This window comes from Aulonocara sp. 'chitande type north' Nkhata Bay, linkage group LG8 (assembly GCF_057382095.1).
Source record: "Aulonocara sp. 'chitande type north' Nkhata Bay isolate Kocher_YH1m ecotype deep benthic linkage group LG8, A_spYH_male_GT1.1, whole genome shotgun sequence".
In the NCBI taxonomy this organism is placed as follows: domain Eukaryota; kingdom Metazoa; phylum Chordata; class Actinopteri; order Cichliformes; family Cichlidae; genus Aulonocara; species Aulonocara sp. 'chitande type north' Nkhata Bay.
In genome coordinates this window covers 26,151,593-26,173,461 of record NC_141351.1, presented here as the reverse complement: position 1 = coordinate 26,173,461, position 21,869 = coordinate 26,151,593, and the positions used below count along the sequence as shown (strand labels likewise).

At 42.2% G+C, this 21,869-nt stretch overlaps 1 protein-coding gene across 4 annotated transcripts; it reads left to right on the top strand.

The window, feature by feature from the left end:
* Positions 1-20,900, top strand: LOC147324100 (rac GTPase-activating protein 1). 4 transcript variants are annotated; one of them, XM_086304574.1, is made up of 17 exons: positions 1-108; positions 7,347-7,459; positions 7,659-7,861; positions 9,750-9,889; positions 11,637-11,709; positions 11,787-11,840; positions 11,966-12,064; positions 12,651-12,789; positions 13,416-13,546; positions 16,496-16,669; positions 18,230-18,325; positions 18,527-18,725; positions 18,785-18,890; positions 19,159-19,291; positions 20,101-20,209; positions 20,392-20,488; positions 20,713-20,900. In XM_086304574.1, exons 2-17 carry the CDS (start codon positions 7,369-7,371, stop codon positions 20,756-20,758), a joined length of 1,890 nt encoding a protein of 629 aa, XP_086160700.1. In that variant the 5' UTR covers positions 1-108; positions 7,347-7,368; the 3' UTR covers positions 20,759-20,900. The 4 variants fall into 4 exon arrangements, with proteins under 4 accessions (XP_086160700.1, XP_086160698.1, XP_086160697.1 ...); XM_086304572.1 differs by lacking the exon at positions 1-108 and adding an exon at positions 330-461 and having other exon boundaries at positions 9,753-9,889; XM_086304571.1 differs by lacking the exon at positions 1-108 and adding an exon at positions 330-461.
* The last annotated feature ends 969 nt before the right edge of the window (positions 20,901-21,869 follow it).

The following is a 21,869-nucleotide window of genomic DNA, read 5'->3' as shown; positions in this document are numbered from 1 at the left end:
GGGCGGGGTTATTGATCAGTGATAAGAAACAGCTGCTGTGACGTCTGTGGCCACGATGTGACTGAAGCCTGTGCACGTGTCCTGGACGTGAAACTCTGCGTCACTCAGGTCAGTGTCTCTGTTTCTGCGCTGTGCACATCGAAAATAATAATGGATTGGATTCATATAGCGCTTTACAACACCACTATTCATTCACTCTCACATTCACACACTGGTGGAGGCAGCTACAGGTGTAGCCACAGCTGCCCTGGGACAGACTGACAGAAGCGAGGCTGCCATACGTTATTTATAAACGTTATTTAACCTGCTGCTTTAATGTCCTGGCCGTCCTCGGGTTGTTTTCACGTGTCTGACAGGAAGGTGACGTCACCTGTCACAAAAATACATAATTAGGGTTAAAACGAAATGTGCAAATCTCGAGTGGAAGAAGACTGGAATCAGCAATTCCGTGTTACTGCACAGTAAGTGTGTGCTCTGATGGCATCGGCTCTTAAAGTGTCACACACACACACACACACACACACACACACTGTTTTCAAACTCCATTGCGGTTTATTTCACATTTACTAAAAAATTAAGCAAATACAAGTAAACTGCAATAAATTACAGGTAGTAATAAAATAAACTACTAACTCTTTTACGCTGCGTCCGCACCTACACGGGTGTTTTTGAACACGCAGCTGTTTCGTCCACGTAAACGGCCAATCACCGAGAACGGAGATTTTTTTAAAACTCCTTTTTTGCGTTTACGTGTGGATGAGGAATACAGAGTTGGTCACACAACATCAAAGGTATGTGCCTTTTTCCACGTCACGCTGTGGCCACGTTATTGTTTACATGAGATGAATTGCAGAATGGCAGAAAGAGACGAAATACTGTTAATCTGACTGTCTGCAGGTTTACACGCAGTTACTGTCCCTCCATTTAGAAAGGCAGAGGCGTCACGGTGTCATTATTTTACGTGTAGTTGTTTTTTCCTGTGTAATAATGTTCAACATTGCTGTCAATGCATTTTTAAAAAACGCCTCTCTGTGCAGAATGGGTTCAAAAACATAAACAGCTGTGGGATCCTGTTAGTCTGTGATTTGAACCGGGGGAACAAATCGTGGCAGGATCAGCCTGATGTTATTTGTATCCCGCTGTAACTTTACTGTATAAAGAGCAAACATCTCCAACATGTCAGGAGCAGTTAGTCATTACAACAAGTGTTTGTGAACTAAAAATCAAGAATATGGGATACTGTTTGTCTGTGATTTGAAGAGCCCAGCGAAAACCAACCCTGCAGGGAGACCTACCTCGGCACTTGTGCAGGTGAAGCCAAAGGGAAGATTTGCTTCAGCATATTTTCTAGTCTTTGGCCTGGGGCCCAAACCATCAAATACCACCGAATAAAATGTTACACAATGAGTTGGATGCAAAATGTCCACATAATGTGGCTCTTCCATCCACAATAAGGTTTTACAATTCTGAAAATATAAGCATGTAAATATCAAAAATTATAAAAAACACTCAAACAAAATACACAATTTCCATTACAAGTGACATTACCCTCTTACAACATTTACAAATAAATTAAAAACTGCCTAAATAGGCTTTTAGGTGATTTTTAAAATTATGAATAGAAGCCAATTCTCTAATTGCATAAGGCGACTTATTCCACTGAAAAGATGCTTTAAATATAACAGAGTTTTTCAAAAAGTTACTTTTAACTCGAGGAGTTACTAAATTGTGGTTAGTTGAGAATTGTGTAGCATGATTATGTATTTCATCTGGATGCTGCAGCTGAGCATAAAAAAAAAAAAAAAAGTGGTGTGTTTACCAGTATTGCTTTCTTTAAAAATACAAGTAAGCCATAGTATAATTTAGCTTGTACAGAAAGCCAAGAAAGTTTATCGTGCATTTTATCAATACTTGTATAATGTGAACACCTTAACACTAATCCGGCCGCCCTATTTTGGACTAACTGAAGTTCAGATCTGTCTTATTAGCTGCTGACCAAATGATTGAGCAGTACTCTAGATGAGATAACACTAGTGCATTAATGACATCTTTCATAATTGAAGAAGTGATATAAAAGGAGCATTTCCTAGCTATAGCTATGCCCTGTCCCATTTTCCTTATAACAGAGTTGATGTGCTGAGACCATGAAAGGTGGTGGTTTATGGTAACACCAAGTAATTTAGTCTGGGTGACCTGTTCTAATACCGATCCAGCTATGGAAAGGTTTAGCAGTGGGCTGTTGACTAAGCGTCCTCTACTTCCTATTAACATGGATTTGGATTTAGACATGTTTAAAATCACGTTGTTTTTACTTATCCAGTCAAATATGTTCAGCAAATCTAGTTGTAAGAAGCTGGTCAATTCAGAGTAGCTACTGGCTGAATAAAACATGGTGGAGTCATCAGCATACATTACAAGATGAGATTTATCCAGGACGTACGGCAGATCATTCGTGGAGACTGAATAGAGAAGTGGACCGAGGCAGCTGCCTTGGGGTAGAGCACAGTTCATTTCACAGCCCTCAGAGAAATAACCGTTATAATAAACCTGTTGCCTTCTTTCAGACAGAAAACTTTCCATCCAGCACAAAGCAGCTGGTGAAAACCCATAACATTGTAGTTTATCTATCAAAAGATCATGATTTATCAAATGCAGCACTAAAATCCAAAAATACCACCCCGGCCAAATTCCCATTATCTAGATATTTATACCAGTTATCTGTCATGTGACTGAGAGCTGAGCTGGTGGAATAACCAGGTTTGTAGGCATGTTGAGCGAGTAACTGATTTTCTGTTAGGTAATGTTGGATTTGATCATAGACGATCCTCTCCATAATTTTACTTAGACCAGTAATCGGTCTGCTATTGACACCATTAAAAACGTCATTCTTGTTTTTAGGGATGGGAATTATTTTCGATTCTTTCCACTGCAATGGAAATGAGCTGCATGCCAAAGATCTATTATATATGTGACATAGGGACACAAACTTGGCTGCAACTTTGAGCAGTTTGCTGTCTGTGTTATCAGAGGATGTATCGTCAGGAAGTGATATCAATAAGCGCTCTACCATCTCAACACTCACTGCCTCAAACTTAAATTGGCTTTGCTTATTATTCACGATAACATCCTGTATAAGTGATAAGGTGGGATCGCCTCGGCTCATATTAGATTTTAAATGTGTTATTTTATTGCTGTAGTAATTAAAAACATTATTGGCCTTAGCTTCACTTATAAACGTTCCACCCGTGTAGATGTGAGACACCACCGGAGCAAGATCTCTACCCGTTATATTTAAAACTTCCCACACCTGCTTTCCGTCCTTATCGGCCTCCTTGAGCTTCAGTTGATAATATTCTTTCTTCTTGCACATATTCAATTTAGTTACTTGATTTCTTAACTCGCGATATCTTGCCCACTCTTGTGGACTGACAGACTTATGTGCTTTTGCTTTATCTCTTTCTGACGTTGCAGCCTTAAATTCATTATCTAGCCAAGTTCTTCTTAACAGTACATCTCCATACGGGGGCATGTTTGTCAGCCAGGTAGCAAACGTTTTCAATAAACATAGATAATGCCATTTCAGGGACACTCTCGAGGCAGGTGTCAGTCCAGTGAATTTCCTTTACGTTGTCTGCATTGAAATTTTTGTATGATCTGTGAAAAATAATCTTTTGTGCAGTTTTCAGTGGTTTCGTTTTCTTGGTCAAACCTACAATATTATGGTCACTATAACCAACTGGAACAAACGATATTAGAGCAATGCTCAGGAACATTTGTATACATATGATCAATACATGATGACCTATGACGGTGTTGACCGTGACCTGGGTGGGAATGTTGACGATCTGAGACGACGGGCAACAAGCCGACGCTGATGAACTTTTTCCCTAAAGGACAAGAAGGAGCTGACCAACTGATAAAGTCTCCTAATAAGATCTTGTCTTTGTTTTCCTCAGTTACGCTTTCCAGCATTTCACAGATTCGTTCTACATACAACATATTGCTACTCGGCGGTCTGTAGCAGCAACCTGCTGACACAGGCCTGCCATAAAGCGGGTGTAACTGAACCCACACAGTTCCCAGGTCGTCAAACATTAAGTCCATACGTAGTTTGCTTTGCTATCATTAATGTATCGGGCTGTTTCTGTCCTTCCTATACAACTTATAACCGTTTATTTCAAATTCATTATTCTCAAAGGCAGCATCTACATGTGTCTCAGAAATAGCCAGCACACTTATTGTATTTGTTGACAACAGTGACTGAATTTCCTGAATCTTATATTTAAGGCTACAAATATTGACATGAGCCACTGAAAAACCTTTACCGGAGAATCCGGGAATAAGTATAAGGTCGGACATTTGCAGACCGATCGATCTCAACAGCTACAAATGGCAACATTGCTGAAGTCTAAATATTAATTCCGGCGTTCTGTGGCCTTGGTTTAACAATTAATTTGTCATATTTCAGGACGGCAATATCACCTGTCTCTGGCCGCTCTCAGCTGTGGTAACAGTTCTTTCCTCTTCTTCCTGATGGACTCTGAAAAATCCTCGTTGATGTAAAGATTGGTACCTTTCAGTTTTTTGGCAGATGAGAAAATTGTTTATCTTTAAATCTTTGTAGTCTGACCACAATCGGCCCGGCTCGTCCATTTTCCTTGTAGGGACGGACTCTGTGAGCGCGTTCAGTTTGAATGCTGTCACTATCCAGGCCCAGCTTGTTCTTCAGCATGTGTCGGACTTTCTCCTCTGATCCTTCCCACGTTTCTGCTTTTTCATCTATTAATCCATCCACCACAATGTTGTTCCTTCTCGATTGATTTTCTAAATGTTCCTCGCGTATGCTGCTGACCGCCGATTCAAACTCTTTTAGTTTGCTTTTATCCCAGCCTTGCCGGAGGGGGAGAGAATGAGAGAAGAAGAGGCAGCTGTGCAGCAAAGACACAGAATAACTCCAGCTTTGTGCCTTTTTTCCATTGTAGCTGAAGTCCGGGACAAACTGCGTCTCTTCTCAGCTCAACACGAAACGTGTAATATTTCCTCTGAATGAGGGACCATCCCATTTTTTAAGGAGCCGTTGGAAACTCTACTAACTAACCTCATGAATAAAATAAAGTTCACTATCAGTAACATCATAGCACCCACCCAGCTGTATAGAAACTCCGTCATGCTAGCTAGCACCTCTTACCTGAAGTTCAGTTCACCTGATACTTGGACCGGGGGCCGCCTCGGGTCCCTCCTCCTCCTGCCTCCCCTTCCCTCATCCACCTGTTGCCTCTGTGGAAGCTTCGCCATAGCCACCACCAGAGATGGACAGTAACGTGTTACTTGTAATGCGTTACTGTAATCTGATTACTTTTTTCAAGTAACGAGTAAAGTAAGGGATTACTATTGCAAAAACGGTAATTAGATTACCGTTACTTTCCCGTAGGAACGCTGCGTTACTGCGTTACTAAAACCGTGATTTTTTTTTTTTGCGAGAATGTCTCACGACAGTGACGTAAGCGAGTGCGACGTTAGTGACAACAGCTGTGTGCAGATCAACAATGGATCATATATCGAGTGCAGAGAGAGTATGAGTGTGCAGCGTTTAAAGCGTGGAAGTACTGACCTTACTTTGAGTTTGATTCCATAAAAAGTGACAAAAACATTAGTGTCCGCTGTGCGTGGGAAGAAAACTTTTTACAGCGAAAAACCCCCTAAACTTCCAACAAGCACCGAGTAGCTACGACGTAATGGGAAACTTACAGAGAAACTCACGGATTCTTCAACTGACCGCGGCACACCTGCACCAGGGTAAACCTCCGCCTACCCCACTCCTGCTTTACAGGTGAAAATAGAGCAACAGGACCGCTGAGTCTTTGACTTTATTTATTTTCTGCTGTGTTTTACTTGCATCTATTTGAAAGACTGAGTGTAAACACAAAAAATATTTTATTTTATGTGCTGGAATGTGCAGAAAATAGGTTTAAATGTTAAACTAATTTATTCAACTCAGAGAATGTTGCAGATAATTAAATCTTTGCTTGATGCATAAAGTTAAAAGATTAAAACTAATAAAACAAGTTTTAAAAAGAGACTTTTCCATTTGATTACATTTTGTATGATGGATTATGCAGAAAAAGTAGAATTGGGCTGAGAGATCTATCACTTTATCAGCTACTCAGGTTGTAAATCGTGTTTTTAAAAAGTAACTAAGTAATTAATTACTTTTGAAAATAAGTAATCAGTAAAGTAACGGGATTACTTTTTGGGGGAGGTAATCAGTAATTAGTTACTGATTACTTTTTCAAGTAACTTGACCAGCACTGGCCACCACCAAACAACTGAGTTATTTTTACACATCTGCCAGCATCTGGCCAATCCACCACCTCTCATTGTTCATGCCGTTACAAAGAAAATAAGTCATCAGCCCACCGGGCAAATGCCCGGTATGCCCGATGGCCAGTCCAGCTATGTTAACCTATGTTTTGCCGAAAAATAGTTTTCTGCGGTGCCGTCTTTCGTGCTTGGCTCCTCCTACCTTTGCTAACATGATGCTCATAGTGCAGAAGCCAATGCTGCATTCACTTACACTCTATATCTGAGCTTCACTATGAAAACATAATCATACATTTGATATTTCATAGATTTTAATCGTTTTAGCTTCAGGGTGGCACCTGGGGTAGCCAGTGTGGTTGGGGAGGTGGCCTGTGGCCCCCCCCAGGCCACCCTGCTGGACACGTCACTGCTTCTTAGATGGGATGGCTCATGCTACCTGGTTACAAAAATAGAGTAAAATCGATAAATGGGTAAAGAATATCTTTTTCTTTTTTAAATTAATCGCATTTCATGAAATTCTTTTAGCTGACAGAAATAATACAACGCATCAGATTTCTGGTAAGATGCTTCAGTCAGATTCACTGACTGTGTTCAGCACTGATGATGTGTTGTTGTTGTTGTTATACACCAGCAGTTGATGGCAAAAGTCAACAACACACCTGTAAAATCAACACAACAACGTGCTGCTTCAGCGACACCAACCCATGTTTTGTTTTGGAGTGGTATACTGAAGCAGAGGTAATCAGTGACACTGAGCGAGCTCAGGCCCACTGCTTCATCATAAAGAAGTATGGAGTTCAAAGCGTCAGTGTGGGAGGTGATCTGAGGTTTGATTCCATCCTTCGTGTCCATCATCAGTGTTTGCTGCTTTTCATGTTGTTTTCTTGTGCTCGGGTTTCTGGGAAAGGTGTCAGTGGGACTTGCTGTAAAATAAGCAAGGGTTCAAGACTTTGCTGTGACCTCCCCTTCTCTGGGAGCTCTGGGCTCTCTTACTGCTGCGTTACAGCTACCGCCCTCTCTGACAGGTGGAGGCACATCCGGTCGTTGATGGCGGAGTCTCGGGTCATTGTGGAGGAGCTGCTGGCTCTGTGTCTCCAGAGGATCACTATGGAGGAAAACAGCATGCGTACTGAGCAGGGTGAGAACAACACTCGACACCAATCAGCTGTCAGTAGATCACATGACATAACCCCTAAACTCACCTCATTCGTGGATAAATCTGCATGTGGGCGCTCTCTGCTGACCTCTGACCTGTTTTTATATAAAATGCCAAACTAAAATTCGACAGGTAAGACGGGTTTGGTAGTTACACACTTTTAATCGGTCTGCTCTCTCAGAGACAATCGAGCTGGTGAAAAACTTCGAGGAGGTCAGAAAGAAGTGGCTGCACGCCGAGCTGGAGCTGAAGAAGTACAAAGAGCTGCTGGTGAAGTCGGACGTGGCCAAAGCCGCTCTGGAAGTGAAGCTGAAACACGCCCGCAATCAGCTGGACGTTGAGATGAAGAAACGCTACAAGGTGGAGGCCGACTACCAATACCTGGTGAGGCAAGACCTCAAGGTTAGAGGTGGAAATCACGGCTGGCAGGTTTACATGTTTCTGATTCGTGTTTCATGTAACACGGGGACGTTTCTGCAGCTGTTGGATCAGTTGTTGTTTTGGAGCTAGTTCACTGTCTGAGCAGTTAAACCATGTTAATGCGCTCTGAGAACACGAAGAGCTTCTTTGGCACTGACAGAAAAACACACAGCGCAGTCAGCCGACACACAATCTTGTCTTCTGCCGCATAATGCTGCATTTTACTAAAACTCAGAGCAGCAATGACCTTAACCCCGGTTGCTTTTTCTCAGTAGTTTACACACAGAGCCACTTCTCTCTGCTAAATCCAGAAGATACACGTGAAATGCCATGAAAGTTTGAATCCCGTGTAAGTGCATTAGATTATGCCTGAATCTTAATTAAATGGGGATATTAAAAATAAAAAGCCCATGTGTCACAGTAACCTGAGTTTGAATCCTCAGAGCTCTTTGCAGTGATTTCTTTCAGCAGAGGTGATTCTTGAATCAGAGCAGGGGTGATTCTAGGATCAGAGCTTTGGGGGTGCTGAGCATCAGGAGAGCTGCCCACCCAGGCAAGATAAACTTTACTCGTCACGATGAGACGTCTTCCCCGTCTCTGTCAGTCCCTGCATCCCTAAATGCCTCCAGTTGTCCCAAATTCCCTCTGACTGTCTCCTTGGTGCATTTAAACCCCTGTTCCTCCCTGTCCTCGTCGTCTGCTGTCTTCGTCTCTGTTATCAGTCATCATAATGTTACCATCTCTGTGCAAGTCTGCAAATTTCTTTATTCTTAAATCCATCAAGCCTCTCTGTGCCTGGGTCCTCGTCACAAAACATGACATCACTGTCTTGTACATTTAAACACAATTTAATCCCACATTTGTGAAAGAAAAGAGAACTTTTTCTGAAAAGTCTGTAACAAAACCATAGAATCTGATCAAGCTTATTGGAATAAAAAGATTGGAATAAAAACAAAAAATACATATCCTAACCTTAATTACTGGGGAGAATAATGAATGATGCTCACAGTGAGTAAAAAGTAAACTGAGTGCATTTTTTGGACAGAGATTCACTTTTAATGTGTGTTTAATATAAAACAGATGGGGAAAAAAAACTCCCAAAACAGAATAAATTATTACAAAATATTATATAGAGATATCTATATCATCTAATAAAAGATATAAATACTAAAACACTGATCCAACATTATCCTTTATTGATGGATCATTTGATTTTACACATTTACCTGAATGTGGCTCCTTTTTTGGAAAAAACTTCCTCATATCCATTATGAACCTGGCTGTCTCTCTGTACACACACACACACACACACACACACACACACACACACACACACACACACAACAGGAGTGATAAGGTTAATGGGCATCCAGTTAGTTAGTTAGTATCCATTTCAAACAGGACAGTGGTAACAACAGCAGCTACGGACAATTTTATGTTTTAGATTTTAAACAGGCTGTATACATTTCAATGTTAGCAACAGGGCGGTGAAATGTCGCTGATTTTACTACAGAGCAGGACGGATTGTAGGGCAGCAAACATCGTCGGAAAACACGTTTCAGCACTGCAGGTTACCTGGTGTAATGTTTTTCAGCCAAAAAGAAACATGGCTCTGATTCAGCACCCCCAAAAATGGACTCAAATGGCCCCTGAATCAAAGCATATTTATCCTCCGTCAGCCTCTCGTTGATCTACACTGCCTCGCTGTTTTCAGACTGAAACACAGTAAAATGAGTGCACCATGGTTTATTTCGTTTGTAGGCCTTAATCACTCTCTCCCTCATCAGGTCTGTTTATAATGAGCTGTTCAGCCTGTGGGGGGAGCTCACAGACTTCTGTCCTGTGCTTCCAGCAGAGGCAGATGCAGCTAATGTGCGACATCCTCGTCCACGACACGAAATCCAGCGCCTGTCTGAACGATGAGCAGAAGTCTCTCTTGGCCACGTTTGAGCACAAAGGGGGGAACATGACACTGCAGAGGAGCACCAGACGGTGAGGTGGCGGCCAATCACGGTCCTTGCTGACGAGTCCGACACTGGTGAAAGTGTTTTCCAGGTTTACAAGTTAAATCGTTGTTGAAATGAATCTAATGATAAAACATCAAGACTGTATAAAGAAGATGGAAGCAGCTACTGTGACATCACCCCCCGATTCATGAAGCCCACTTAAAAGAAAAAACATAAACAACAAACAACAAAACCCCTTTTTGAAACTAGATTAAACATGCTGTGGGTACACCTGAGGGCACCTGTACGCTCACACGGCAATCACAGGTAGCCCCGCCCATAATCTGCCTCCTGCTCCTCTCTGACTTTAACAGGACCATGATATCAACAATCTCAATTAGAGATGGACCGAGCCGATATTATGTATCGTGTCGGTCCGATACTGACCTAAATCACTGGATCGGATAGCGGAGAGAAATAAAAAATGTAATCGATCCATTAAATATCAAAACGTCCCACACGGGTAACTCTGCTCATAACCGTAGCTCGTCGCAGCAGTGTGGTCACGTGATAGAGCAGCTGTGTGTGTTTGTAGCCTCAAACCAGCATTTCATCTCCGAGGAAGTGTGCAAGTCCATCTCTGAGTGTTTGTAAAGCATTCCCACGTTAAGCTTAAACACCGATATATGGAGCGACTGCCTCTCTCTCTCTCTCTCTCTCTCTCTCTCTCTCTCTCTCTCTCTCTCTCTCTCTCTCTCTCTCTCTCTCTCTCTCTCTCTCTCTCTCTCTTATTTAATATTACTTTTTACACCAGGATCTTTTTCTACAGCTGACGCTGGTAACTGTGCAGGGGCGGATCTAGCAAAGTTTAGCCAGTGGGGCCGATAGGGCATGAACAGGGAAAAGGGGGCACAAAGACATACTTTTCTTTCTTATTCTCATTTAAAATGTCGAGCTTTTAATAAATAATTATCTGAATCTTACAACCAAAGTTTTAATCTGATGTAAAATGTATAGAAGTCCATCACTGTATATAGTAACTGTTAAGTCTAATATACCCTAGTAAGCTGTAGTACTTTTTCCTTTGGGAACCATCTGTGCAGTCTGCAGTTCTGTAGAAGAAAGATGTTGAATCTATTTAATATTTCTTGAAAAATAATTTATTTCTGTGCATTTTTTTTCACACTGCATCAAATTAAAGTTGATTACATTGATTAAGCACCATGAGGTGGGGGGTGGGGGGGGGGGGTTCACTATGTTTTTTTTTTTTTTGTTTTGTTTTTTTGTTTGTTTTTTTGCTGGGAGTTTGCAGCCCTGTTAGCTAGGTTGTTTAATATTTCTGCTAAGTACTCTTTAAAATACCAGAGTAGGGAGGCTGGAGCAGGTTTAAGTTTATTAGATTGATCAGTTTTGCTGAACTATGAAATATTTTGGGTGCAGTGTGTTTTTCACACACAGGTATAACAGGATAGCTTCAGTGTTTGTACTGTGTTTTTAAACTTGAGTATGAACTTATACAAAATGCAGCAAGATATTTAAAAAACAGTTTTATTGATTAAAAAACACTATATCAGATATCAGACATAAAAAAGTGGTATCGTGCCATCTCTAATCTCAATCAGACCTTAAAGCAGGAAAGAGTTTACTGAGCTCAGGGACCAGTAATAAGGTCAGAGCTGCCACCTGCTGGGCATTAGAGAGAATGCAGGTTAAAGAAGCAGAGTCCTCCTCTGTAAAGTCTGTTTGAAACGGAGTGAAGACTTTTCACTAAAGATGATAAAACTCTTTGTCAGGTTGCCTGTGATCGATGAGTCGTCCTTCCTGTCTCACTCTGACATCAGCTACGATCGCACCGACGACGATGTGGTACGAACATTAACCCGACACGTGCACCATGCCTGCAGTGTAAGAACACTTTAACGTTCTTTGTCATGGTGTTTCAGGATTTGGACACAACTGTGATCCAACCGCTGAGGTCTCGAGCGAGAGAGAGGAGGGTAACACGTTGTCCTATATTTACTTATTTGTTCATCCATCAGATTTTGCGTGGAAACATTTCGCCGGTGGTGCAGGGTGCAGCCTCTGCTCCCCTGGCTTTCTGATGATATGCTGTTCTCCACAGCGTTCCTCGATGGGTCTGCCTGTTGGTGCTACGGTCAGGAAACGAAGCAGAGGCAGGAACTTGTCAGCAGAGCTTCTGGAGAGGAAAACTGTGGAGAAGGTGAACCGACTGAGATGTTATGTTCTCACTTGACCTCGCCTTGTTAGTACTCGGCTGGGCCTTGTCTTAATTCTTTATGGGGCAGATTAACAAAGAGCTGGGAGGAACATGGCAGAGATATATGATTAGAAATTACAATTGGCTAGCTGCCGGGACAGGTGGGTCTTCTGTCTCTGTAAACTCGGAGATGGTTGGTGGAAAAATCCCAGCAGATCAGCAGTTTCTGAAATGCAGACCAACAACAATTTAAGTTCAGACTCACTTAACTCACTTTCTGTTCTGAATGATTCACTGCTGTGTGATTGTTAATGCAAGTATCTGATTAACCAATCAGTTGAACAGTTGTACCTAATGAAGTGGCTGGTGATTTGCCATGTTTATTATAAATCTACCACAACAAAGTCATTAATGAACCAAAGAATTAACTGCTTAAAGTTCTGTTTGTTCCTGCTGTACCTGAACGTTTCTGATGCCTCCACTGACTCAAACTATGAAAGTCGTCCTGATAGCCTCTGCAGAGGAACCGCCATAAAACAACATGTTTCTAAAGGCTCTCCTGTGGCTCTGATTCTTTGAACTTACTCAGGAGGTGGAGACCGTTGTGAAGGCCTCCATCATTTCTAATGACACTGGAGGCCAGGTCCACATGGTGCTGGGAATCACTCAGGAAACCTCCGAAAACTCTCCCCAGACTATCACCCAGGAGTGTAGCGTCTCAGCAGGAGGTCAGCTCTACATTCAAGATATAAGATGTTTATTGTCACGTTTGCAGAGCGAATTCTTACTTTGCAGATTCGATTCACACAACTAAAAGAAGGTAATAATAAGTAAAACAGTGCTTTGTAGATCTTGTAGCTTATATGTGGGTGTAAACAGAATTGAAAGTGCAAGTAGTTTCAGCATTCAGTCATAATATATACAGAGCATGCAATATTAAGGTGTCTGTGCAGTCTTAAACACAACCCAGTTTGTAGCACCAAAGCAGTCCTGAAGCACCGAATCATACTCTTCACTCCAAACTTTAGTAATTTTACTTACTGGGGGGCTCGTTTGAGGGGCTGCCTGTATGCTGGATGGATAGATATTTAATTCATTTCAGCTTCATGTCCAAATGTGTCCAGACCAGTGACGGATTAATGACAAGACCTCTGCTTTTAAAGAATGAGGATCTACCAGGTTCACTACAGTTGGACTGCTTTGGACATCATGCTTTAGACGACCGATCAGAGAATCAGTCAGAGGAGTTCTGAGTTTCTCTTTTAGCCTCTTTTTTTTTTTGTTTGTTTGTTTCTTTTAATCTGTTGCTGTCAGAACAGGTGAGAAAACCCGTGTTTTGCACTCTGTCCTTCAGGCCAGACCTCGGTGTGGTTTCCCTGCAATGACTCGGTCCCCGGTCCTGAGGGTGAAGCTCTGGTCGAGGAGAAAGTCGGGAACATTGGCAGAGACCAGAAAGCCTCCAAACACACCTTTGTGTCAAAGACGGTACGACGAGCGTTGGGCCATTTACTTTTTTGTGGAAGTAACTGAGTTAGTAACTTGGTTATGGTAATATAAAAGTAACATTTGCGTTACTTTGAAAAAATGTTTACTATACTTGACTATATACATTTTAGTATGTTCAGTAGTTTATTATAAAACTGAATACATTGAAATAAATGAACTTACCAGAAGGAAGTAACAGGAAACACAATCTAAACTGTTCAAAAGTCACTGTGACGATATTATAGACACAGGTTGGATATCATGTAACTGTTGTGGAATTATTTCCACATGTTGTAATTAGAGATGGCACGATACCACTTTTTTATGACCGATACCGATACCGATATCATAAATTTGGATATCTGCCGATACCGATATGAATCCGATATAGTGTTTTTTAATCAACAAAACTGTTTTTTTAAATATTTTGCTGCATTTTGTATAAGTTCATACTCAAGTTTAAAACAACAACTACACTAAAGCTATTCTGTTATACCTGTATACAAAAAAAATATTTCATAGTTCAGCAATACTGATCAATCTAATAAACTTAAACCTACACCATCCTCCCTATTCTGGTATTTTAAAGAGTACTTAGCATAAATATTAAGCAACCTAACTAATAGAGTTCCAACTCCCAGCAACAACAAAAATAAATAAATAAAAAATAGGGAACCACCCCTCACGCGCCACCTCATGATGCTTAATCGACGTAATCAACCTTAATTTGATGCAGTGTGAAAAAAAATGCACAGAAATCAATTATTTTTCAAGAAATATTAAATAGATTCAACATCTTTCTTCAACAAAATTGCAGACTGCACAGATGGTACCTTCCCAAAGGAAAAAGTACTATAGCTTACTAGGGTATATATATTAGACTTAATAGTCACTATATACAGTAATGGACTTCTATTCATTTTACATCAAATTAAAACTTTGGGTGTCAGATAATTATTTATTAAAAGCTCGACATTTTAAATGAGAATAAGAAAGAAAAGTATGTCTTTGTGCCCCCTTTTCCCTGTTAATGCCCTATCGGCCCCCCTGGCTAAACTTTGCTAGATCCGCCCCTGCACAGTTACCAGCGTCAGCTACGTAGAAAAAGATCCTGGTGTAGAAAGTAATATTAAATACATTCTAACAACAGCTGATCAAGCTTAAACGTGCTGCTGTTGTTCAGCCGCTGGTTTCCTCTTTCTGGTGCAAAGTGGGCCAAAAGCAAACTAGAGACACGGACTCGCGACAGAAAAGCCGATCAGCTGATCATTAAGCAGTTTCACGATTTAAGTAGCAGCCGGAGAGCGAGAGGCAGTCGCTCGTTAAGCTTAACGCAGGAATGCTTTACAAACATTCAGAGATGGACTTACACACTTGCTTTACTTCTCTCGGGGATAACTTTGTCGGAGATGAAATGCCGGGTTGCTAGCGAAGCTCCACATGCTATCCAGAGCACCGACAGGTCCCGCATGCCACAGCCGCTCTATCACGTGATGCATACTGCTCCGACGTGCTAACGTTCTGAGGTGAGTTACAGCGTGTTGCAAGTTTTGTGAGGTGCTTTCGTGATATTTAATGGATCGGATTACATTTTTTATTTTTCTCCGATATCCGATCCAGTCATTTAGGTCAGTATCGGACCGATACCGATACGTAATATCGGATCGGTCCATCTCTAGTTGTAATAATAGAACAATAAAAAAAACAACCTTTTTTATATTTATTCCACGTCAGCAGGCTGCACCTGGCTATGTAATAAGTGTACAATAAAACTTTTATGCTTTTTGAGCAAATTAAAGAAGCCAAATCGTCACAATGTCAGATCGTCGTGGCCGAACAAGTGTTCCACACTAAAGTGATTTCAGTGTAATACTGAAACAAATAGGTTCACTGTATAACAAAACTAAGGAATCAAAATGTAACATCCATGGCTGTCTTTGACAATCCATCTCAAGTCACATGAGTGCTGTTCTCACGGTAGAGTCGTATTAGAGTTTCCTGTTTTAATGTCCTCTGCTTATATTCAAATATAAAGCATTCTTATTGGCCACATCCATCCAACCATCCACTGTAGATAAAGCAGCATATTCTTGATGACATACCTGCCGCTCAGGCTGTTTTAATTCCGTCCGTGTCACAGATGTTTGTGGAGGAGAGAAATCAAGCTTGGATGGTGTCACCTTGTTATTCTCCGAGCTCGTGTTAGCCTCATCGGGGTTTGGGCTGCGCCTGCTAGCATCACCATCGCCCTCATTCTTGGCAACTAGTTTTGTTGAAGCATGTGATGTATCATGAGATTCAAATTGCTTACACATTCTTACAGTTTCTTGCCTTTTTATTTAGACAGAAAAGTGATGTCTGTACTTCCACTTAAATGCTTCCTTTGAATTGTTGTTTATGTGCTCACTGTCCATATCTGTTTGTACGTGAATGGTAAATGGCCTGTATTTGTATAGCGCTTTTACTAGTCCCCCAATGCACTTTACACACCCAGTCATCCACCCATTCACACACTGGTGGAGGCAGCTACAGGTGTAGCCACAGCTGCCCTGGGGCAGACTGACAGAAGCGAGGCTGCCATATCGCGCCATCGGCCCCTCTGGCCAACACCAGCAGGCGGTAGGTGAAGTGTCTTGCCCAAGGACACAACGACCGAGACTGTCCAAGCCGGGGCTCCAACCGGCAACCTTCCGATTACAAGGCAAACTCCAACTCTTGAGCCACGATCGCCCCACACCTAAGTTTAAGTTGGCTGGTTTACCATGGCTACTGTACTCTTTCTCAGCCAATCAGCAGCACTCGTGCCCACGCTGCATTTTCATGTTGGTAACAGCATTGCAACAATAGGGTAATGCCGATATTCCCATCATGGGGTGCAACCTCCTTGATGTTTACATTCAAGCTGCTCCGACATCACCTCTGATGGAGTAACGTGTCATTTCCCTCCAGGTGATCCGGCCGGAGACCTGCACGCCGTGTGGGAAGAGGATCCGCTTTGGTAAGATGGTGGTGAAGTGCAGGAACTGTCGCGTGGTTGCTCATCCGGAGTGCCGACAGAAGTTCGCTGATGGCTGCACAGCCTTCAATGCCACGGCAGGAAGTACAACTCAAACGGCAGCTAAGGTGTGAGCTGGAGGGAGGGGCTTCACTGTGACATCATAATATGCATCACAATAAACCTGCGGCAGTCATTTCAGTTGGTTGTGTTCATGGACGACAGGGCGACTTTAGTGAGCTGGTTTAGTTTCAGTCTGTTTTGCTCGTCACTCGATTACTGTTGTATGTTTGGACATTTCTAGAAAAAAAGGTTCCTGGTGCAGGACTGTTTAAACCTTCGTCATAAATTGATAATTAAATGCACAACTCTGAAAGGCCAGTAGATCCCATCTTGAAATTGAACAGCTATTTTATTTTCAGGGATGGCTCTTTAACTGCTCAGGTGAAATACAATTCAGTTTTATTTACACGGCGCAAAATCACAACAGTTGCCTCAAGACTCCTTATATCGTACAATGATACAGAAAACAATCGGACGACGCCTTGTGAGCAAACGCTTGGGGACAGTGGGAAGGAAAAACTTCCATCAGAACCGGGCTCAGGGAGGGGAGGCGATCTACTGCGACAGGTTGGGGGTGAGGAACAGAGGTGACACAGCTGGACAACAGCTGTGTAATTGAAAGCCTGCGCTTGTACAGCCCCAAGACTTTTAGATCAGTTTGAAATCAGGAAAAACCCGTTGGGCTGGATTGTAGATATTTTAACAAATGGGTCACAAAGACTTAGAATGAATGGGGGTTCAGTCTGACCCAGTGTTCTCCTCCACAGGTTCTCCCCAAGGGTGCGTCTTATCGCCCTTATTATTCACTCTCTATACAAACACGTGTCATCATTAAACATGCAGGTGACTCTGTTATTGTCCGCTTACTGAAAGAGGGTGAAACTGGCTACGGTCCAGTCATTGATGGCTTTGTTCAGTGGTGGGAGGAGTCTTATCTCCAATGAACATATTTAAAACTAAAGATGAAGTTATTGATTTTAAGAAACAAAAGAATGGGCACGGAGTCACTTTAATTAAAGGTCAGCAAGTCAAGTTCAATCATATAAAAATCTTGGGACCATAATCAATGAAAAACTGAACAAAATTGCGAATCAGTTTGTAAAAAGGGTCACCAGCTCCTTTATTGCCTCAGGAAACGTGCTCATTTGACACTGACTGAAAAATGTTAACTTTGATATTTTCATGAATGATAAAACATTCTCAGTCAGTTTTATCCTTTTGTTTGATGGCACGGTTCAGTCAGACCTCTGTCACAGAGAAAAACTCGCTGAATCAGTGAGACGGTCCAGTCGTCTGATAGGTGAGCCACAGTCTCCCTGTACTCTAAGCAGGTACAGAGGATCAAGCCTTAAAAATGGTTCCCATCCTCTACGGGGTGAATTTCAGCTTCTTTCCTCAGGACGGAGGTTTTCATTTCCAAGATGCAGGACAAAGCGTTATAAAAACAGCTTTGTCCGTGTTGCTGTCACTGAATTAAATAAGAACTGTTTTTCGATTTGAAATGTTTAAAGTACTATAGTCAGGTTTTTATTAGGTATGTGTGTTTTTGAAGGGATGCCAAATGCTATCTTTTTTTTCCGTAAAGCAAATTTAGCTATGGGTATAAATAAAGTAACCTTGTTCAGGACTCGTTGGAGGACTTTGCTCCTCAGACTCATCCCAGAGTGCCTCAGCTGATTGTGGACTGCGTGGCCGAAATCGAGAGGAGGGGCCTGCAGGAGGTGAGCCGTTACGGTTTTGATCATTTGGGTTTATGGATGTATCAATAATAAAGACAGCTGTTTGTTCTGATACTCTGGGAATACATGAGGGTTGGATCCTCCTGTAGTAGAGGGCTGTGCATGCAAGGATGTGGATAAAGAAAACTTCCTGGAGTCCTGTCCCCAGCATGCACTTCCTGTATGTCTAACCTGTGTCTGCAGAGAGGCCTGTACAGAGTTCCTGGAGGTGAGCGTCTGGTAAAGGAGCTCAGAGACTGCTTCCTTCAGGGGAAATCTGCTCTGATGCTCAGTAAAGTCCAAGATGTCCATGTGGTCTGCGGACTGCTGAAAGACTTCCTGAGGAAGCTGAATGAACCTATGATCACCTTCAGACTGCACAGGACCTTTATGGAGGCTTCAGGTATGTTCAGACCTTTAAATTCCAGAGCTGAGACAGCGCCTAATGTCACGTCTTTTCAGAGCTGACTGATGAAGACAACTGCTCAGCTACCATGTATCAGGCCATAGCAGAGCTGCCAAAGGCCAACAGGGACACCCTTGCCTTCCTCATGATTCATTTACACAAGTAAGTCCTTCCACGAAGTCTCCACACAGAATTCGAGTACACCTGAAGAGCTGCAGATGAGCACTTTGGGATTTTAAGGCTTTTTCTTTCTGAGCTTTGGTGCTTTCTGGGTCCTTTTTCAGAAGGTGGTCACCTCAAGGCAGCTGTTGTGACCTAATGTAATATAAATAAATCACCAAAGTAAATTGTGTGTGTGTGTGTGTGTGTGTGTGTGTGTGTGTGTGTATTTCTCTTTTTTTTTTTATTTAAACTGCTCTTAATGTTTGAGGGTGATGAGGAGTCCTCAGTGCCAGATGGACCAGAATAACTTGTCCCGGGTGTTCGGCCCAACCATTGTGGGTCACGGGATGCCTGAGCCATCACCCAGCACCATCTTGAGAGACACCAACACTCAGCTGAAGGTCAGCCTCTCTAATTATCCAGACTGGAAGGCGGGGGGGGATAATAGAGTTGAATTTTGGATAATGGTTGGTTTCAGTCACGATAAAGTACAGACTGAACCGGTCACTGCTAGCATTTGATATCTGACCTCGTAGCTGCTATATAGTCAGAAAAAGTTTCAGTAACCCTAACCCTGTTGCCCCCCCCCCCGGCTCTTCAGGCCTGACACAGTCTCAGTCGGCGGCTCTGCTCCGGACTTTACAGTCTGCACAGTTAGCGACCTGCCCACTCCTGAACACCTTCACTACGTGCTCTGACCCAGCTCTGCATCCACCTGTGATCCGTTCGGTCCAGCAGTGATGTCGTCCATTCTGCCTTGATTTAAGCTTTCGTATCACAGTTTGTGCATGTGTTCAGGCCCCACTATGATGGGCGCGTAGCCAGATTACGATCCTGTAAAACAGGAGAGAAAGTGAACACAGGCGACACGCTGCCTGGTCAGTCTTGCCAGAATGGAAAACTCAGTTCCCAAAGCACGCTGCTGCCCCCTACTGTCCACAGTGTTATACACTCTCCTGGCAACAGGGAACTTACATGACATTGTGGATTTAAATTACACCAATAAACCAGCAAAATAAAACATGCATAATAATCTCCATATATCACGACACTTAACTCACAATTGTGACCACATTTCTGTGTGGATCACACATGCAATGTGAAAAGTGTTTCTAGGTAACACTGCTTTCAAATGTCTTTATAGTATTAATTTCTCTATCCTCTGCATCTTCAGAGTTCATTTTGAGTGCTCTCGTTGCTCTCACTGCAGGTTGTCTGCCGCCTGTTGTCCCTCCCTGAAGATTACTGGAGGCGTATCCTCATTGGCCAAATCCCCCCCTCTTCCTCCACCAGTAAGATGGGCCAGAGTGAAGGGCAAGGTGAGTGTGCACCTTTTTTAATTTTTCGGGAAACCCGAGGCTGTTTAACCATCGCTGTGAATCGTCCGACTGCCTCAGCCTCCTTTGTTTTCTTTCACAGTGTAACTGGACCTCTTAATACAAAGAAGGAAGCACTGAACCTTGTTTTTGTTTTTTAATATATATAATTATTTTCCTCTCAGGTCGTTTCTTCCAGCCGCTGACATCTCCAGAGTTAAACAGTTACCAAGCTACAGCAGGAAGATCTGTGAGAGGGCGAGTCAGGAACCGGGCCAATGCGTAAGACCACGCCGCGTTAACGCAACATCCACAAACTCTTGAGCAAATACTGAGGAAGATCATGGGGCTGATGCGTATTAGTAAAATTAACTTTAGTTCTAAGACTGGGAGAATTTCTGGGTTTTAGTTTTCCCAGTATAAGTGCAGCCCTTTAATGCAAGTTAAAGATATTAGCGTTGTTGTTTCAGTTCTCTCATGTCATGGTTTGTTTGTTTTGTCCTCAGAGGTCGACCAGAGCCAGCGAGGAAATTCTTCACGTCGCCCAGCTGACAGATGTTGAACCTCTAACCTGTTTGAGCACACACTAATGCTGGACCTTGGCCTGATGATCATTTTTATAGATTTCATGCTAACCACATGAAGTTTGTTATCGAGGCACTTTAAAAAATTACAAGTTGGAATAAAACGTGATGTCCTATTCTTTGCTGTGACTTTCATTTCATTTGAAACCGTTGATCTCCTTCCTGTCGAGATCAGCCCTTTTGGTTTTTTACTTCCTGGACACCTTTTTCTCCTTTCCTTCCTAGTCTCTGGGTTTCACATGAAGTTCGTTGATAATGACCCAGTAAACAAAGGGTCTGTTCTGAACAGAGATGGGCAGTAACGCGTTACTTGTGTATATATATTTTTTTCTTTGTTTCTGCAGGTGATGCTGACCCTCAGCTGTGCAAGAACTGATGTCTTCAAACATTAAACATAAGAAAAATTGCATTGACTGTCAATCATCTTGGTTTTAGATGTTGCAGTGTGCTGCTAACTCTACGGACAGTGAACCAAGTCTTCTAAATACAATAATGTTCACTGAATAATGGGTATTATGGCCTGTAAATAAATGCAGCAGGATAACTGGGTGCCAAAATTCTACTGCTAGTGAGCTGAAAATACATTCCTGTGTCTAAGCCGCTCCCCAAGTAACACAAAAACATTGCTGGCATGAGTAAACCCATCATATGTTCCTACATCAGGTTTCTTACAACTGTGTATTGAACAGTAAGAAGAAAGTCGAGTTAGTTTTGTTCACCATTTTTTTCTGATTTGGTGAACATGAATTTCCTGAATAACCCATAACTATCTCGCTGGCTGACGAACCTTGCCAACCCGCTATCTGCAACCACAACACTCAAGTTTGAGCTGAGCTAACATTAGCTGGTTTTGTTGATGCTGTAAGGCTTCAGATGTGCAACCGTAAATGTCCTATGAATTTTTAGCACAACATTAGCATAGCTGTAGGATTTAAATATACCGATATGAGGTATATTTTCAATGCAAACTCAGTGCTATATTGATCATTCATTTTTTCCATAATTAACCTCTGTGCTCATGTTTTAATTCAACAGTCCAGTGTTTGGACTGTCACTTCATCTTTGTTGGTGTAACCCTC

Excerpts from the sequence above, each read along its gene's own strand:
- LOC147324100 (XM_086304571.1), top strand. The coding sequence starts at position 406 with ATGTGCAAATCTCGAGTGGAAGAAGACTGGAATCAGCAATTCCGTGTT. Across the intron at positions 12,065-12,650 it reads AGAGGAAAACTGTGGAGAAG|GAGGTGGAGACCGTTGTGAA; the intron begins GTGAACCGACTG and ends GAACTTACTCAG. Across the intron at positions 18,726-18,784 it reads GACCTTTATGGAGGCTTCAG|AGCTGACTGATGAAGACAAC; the intron begins GTATGTTCAGAC and ends ACGTCTTTTCAG.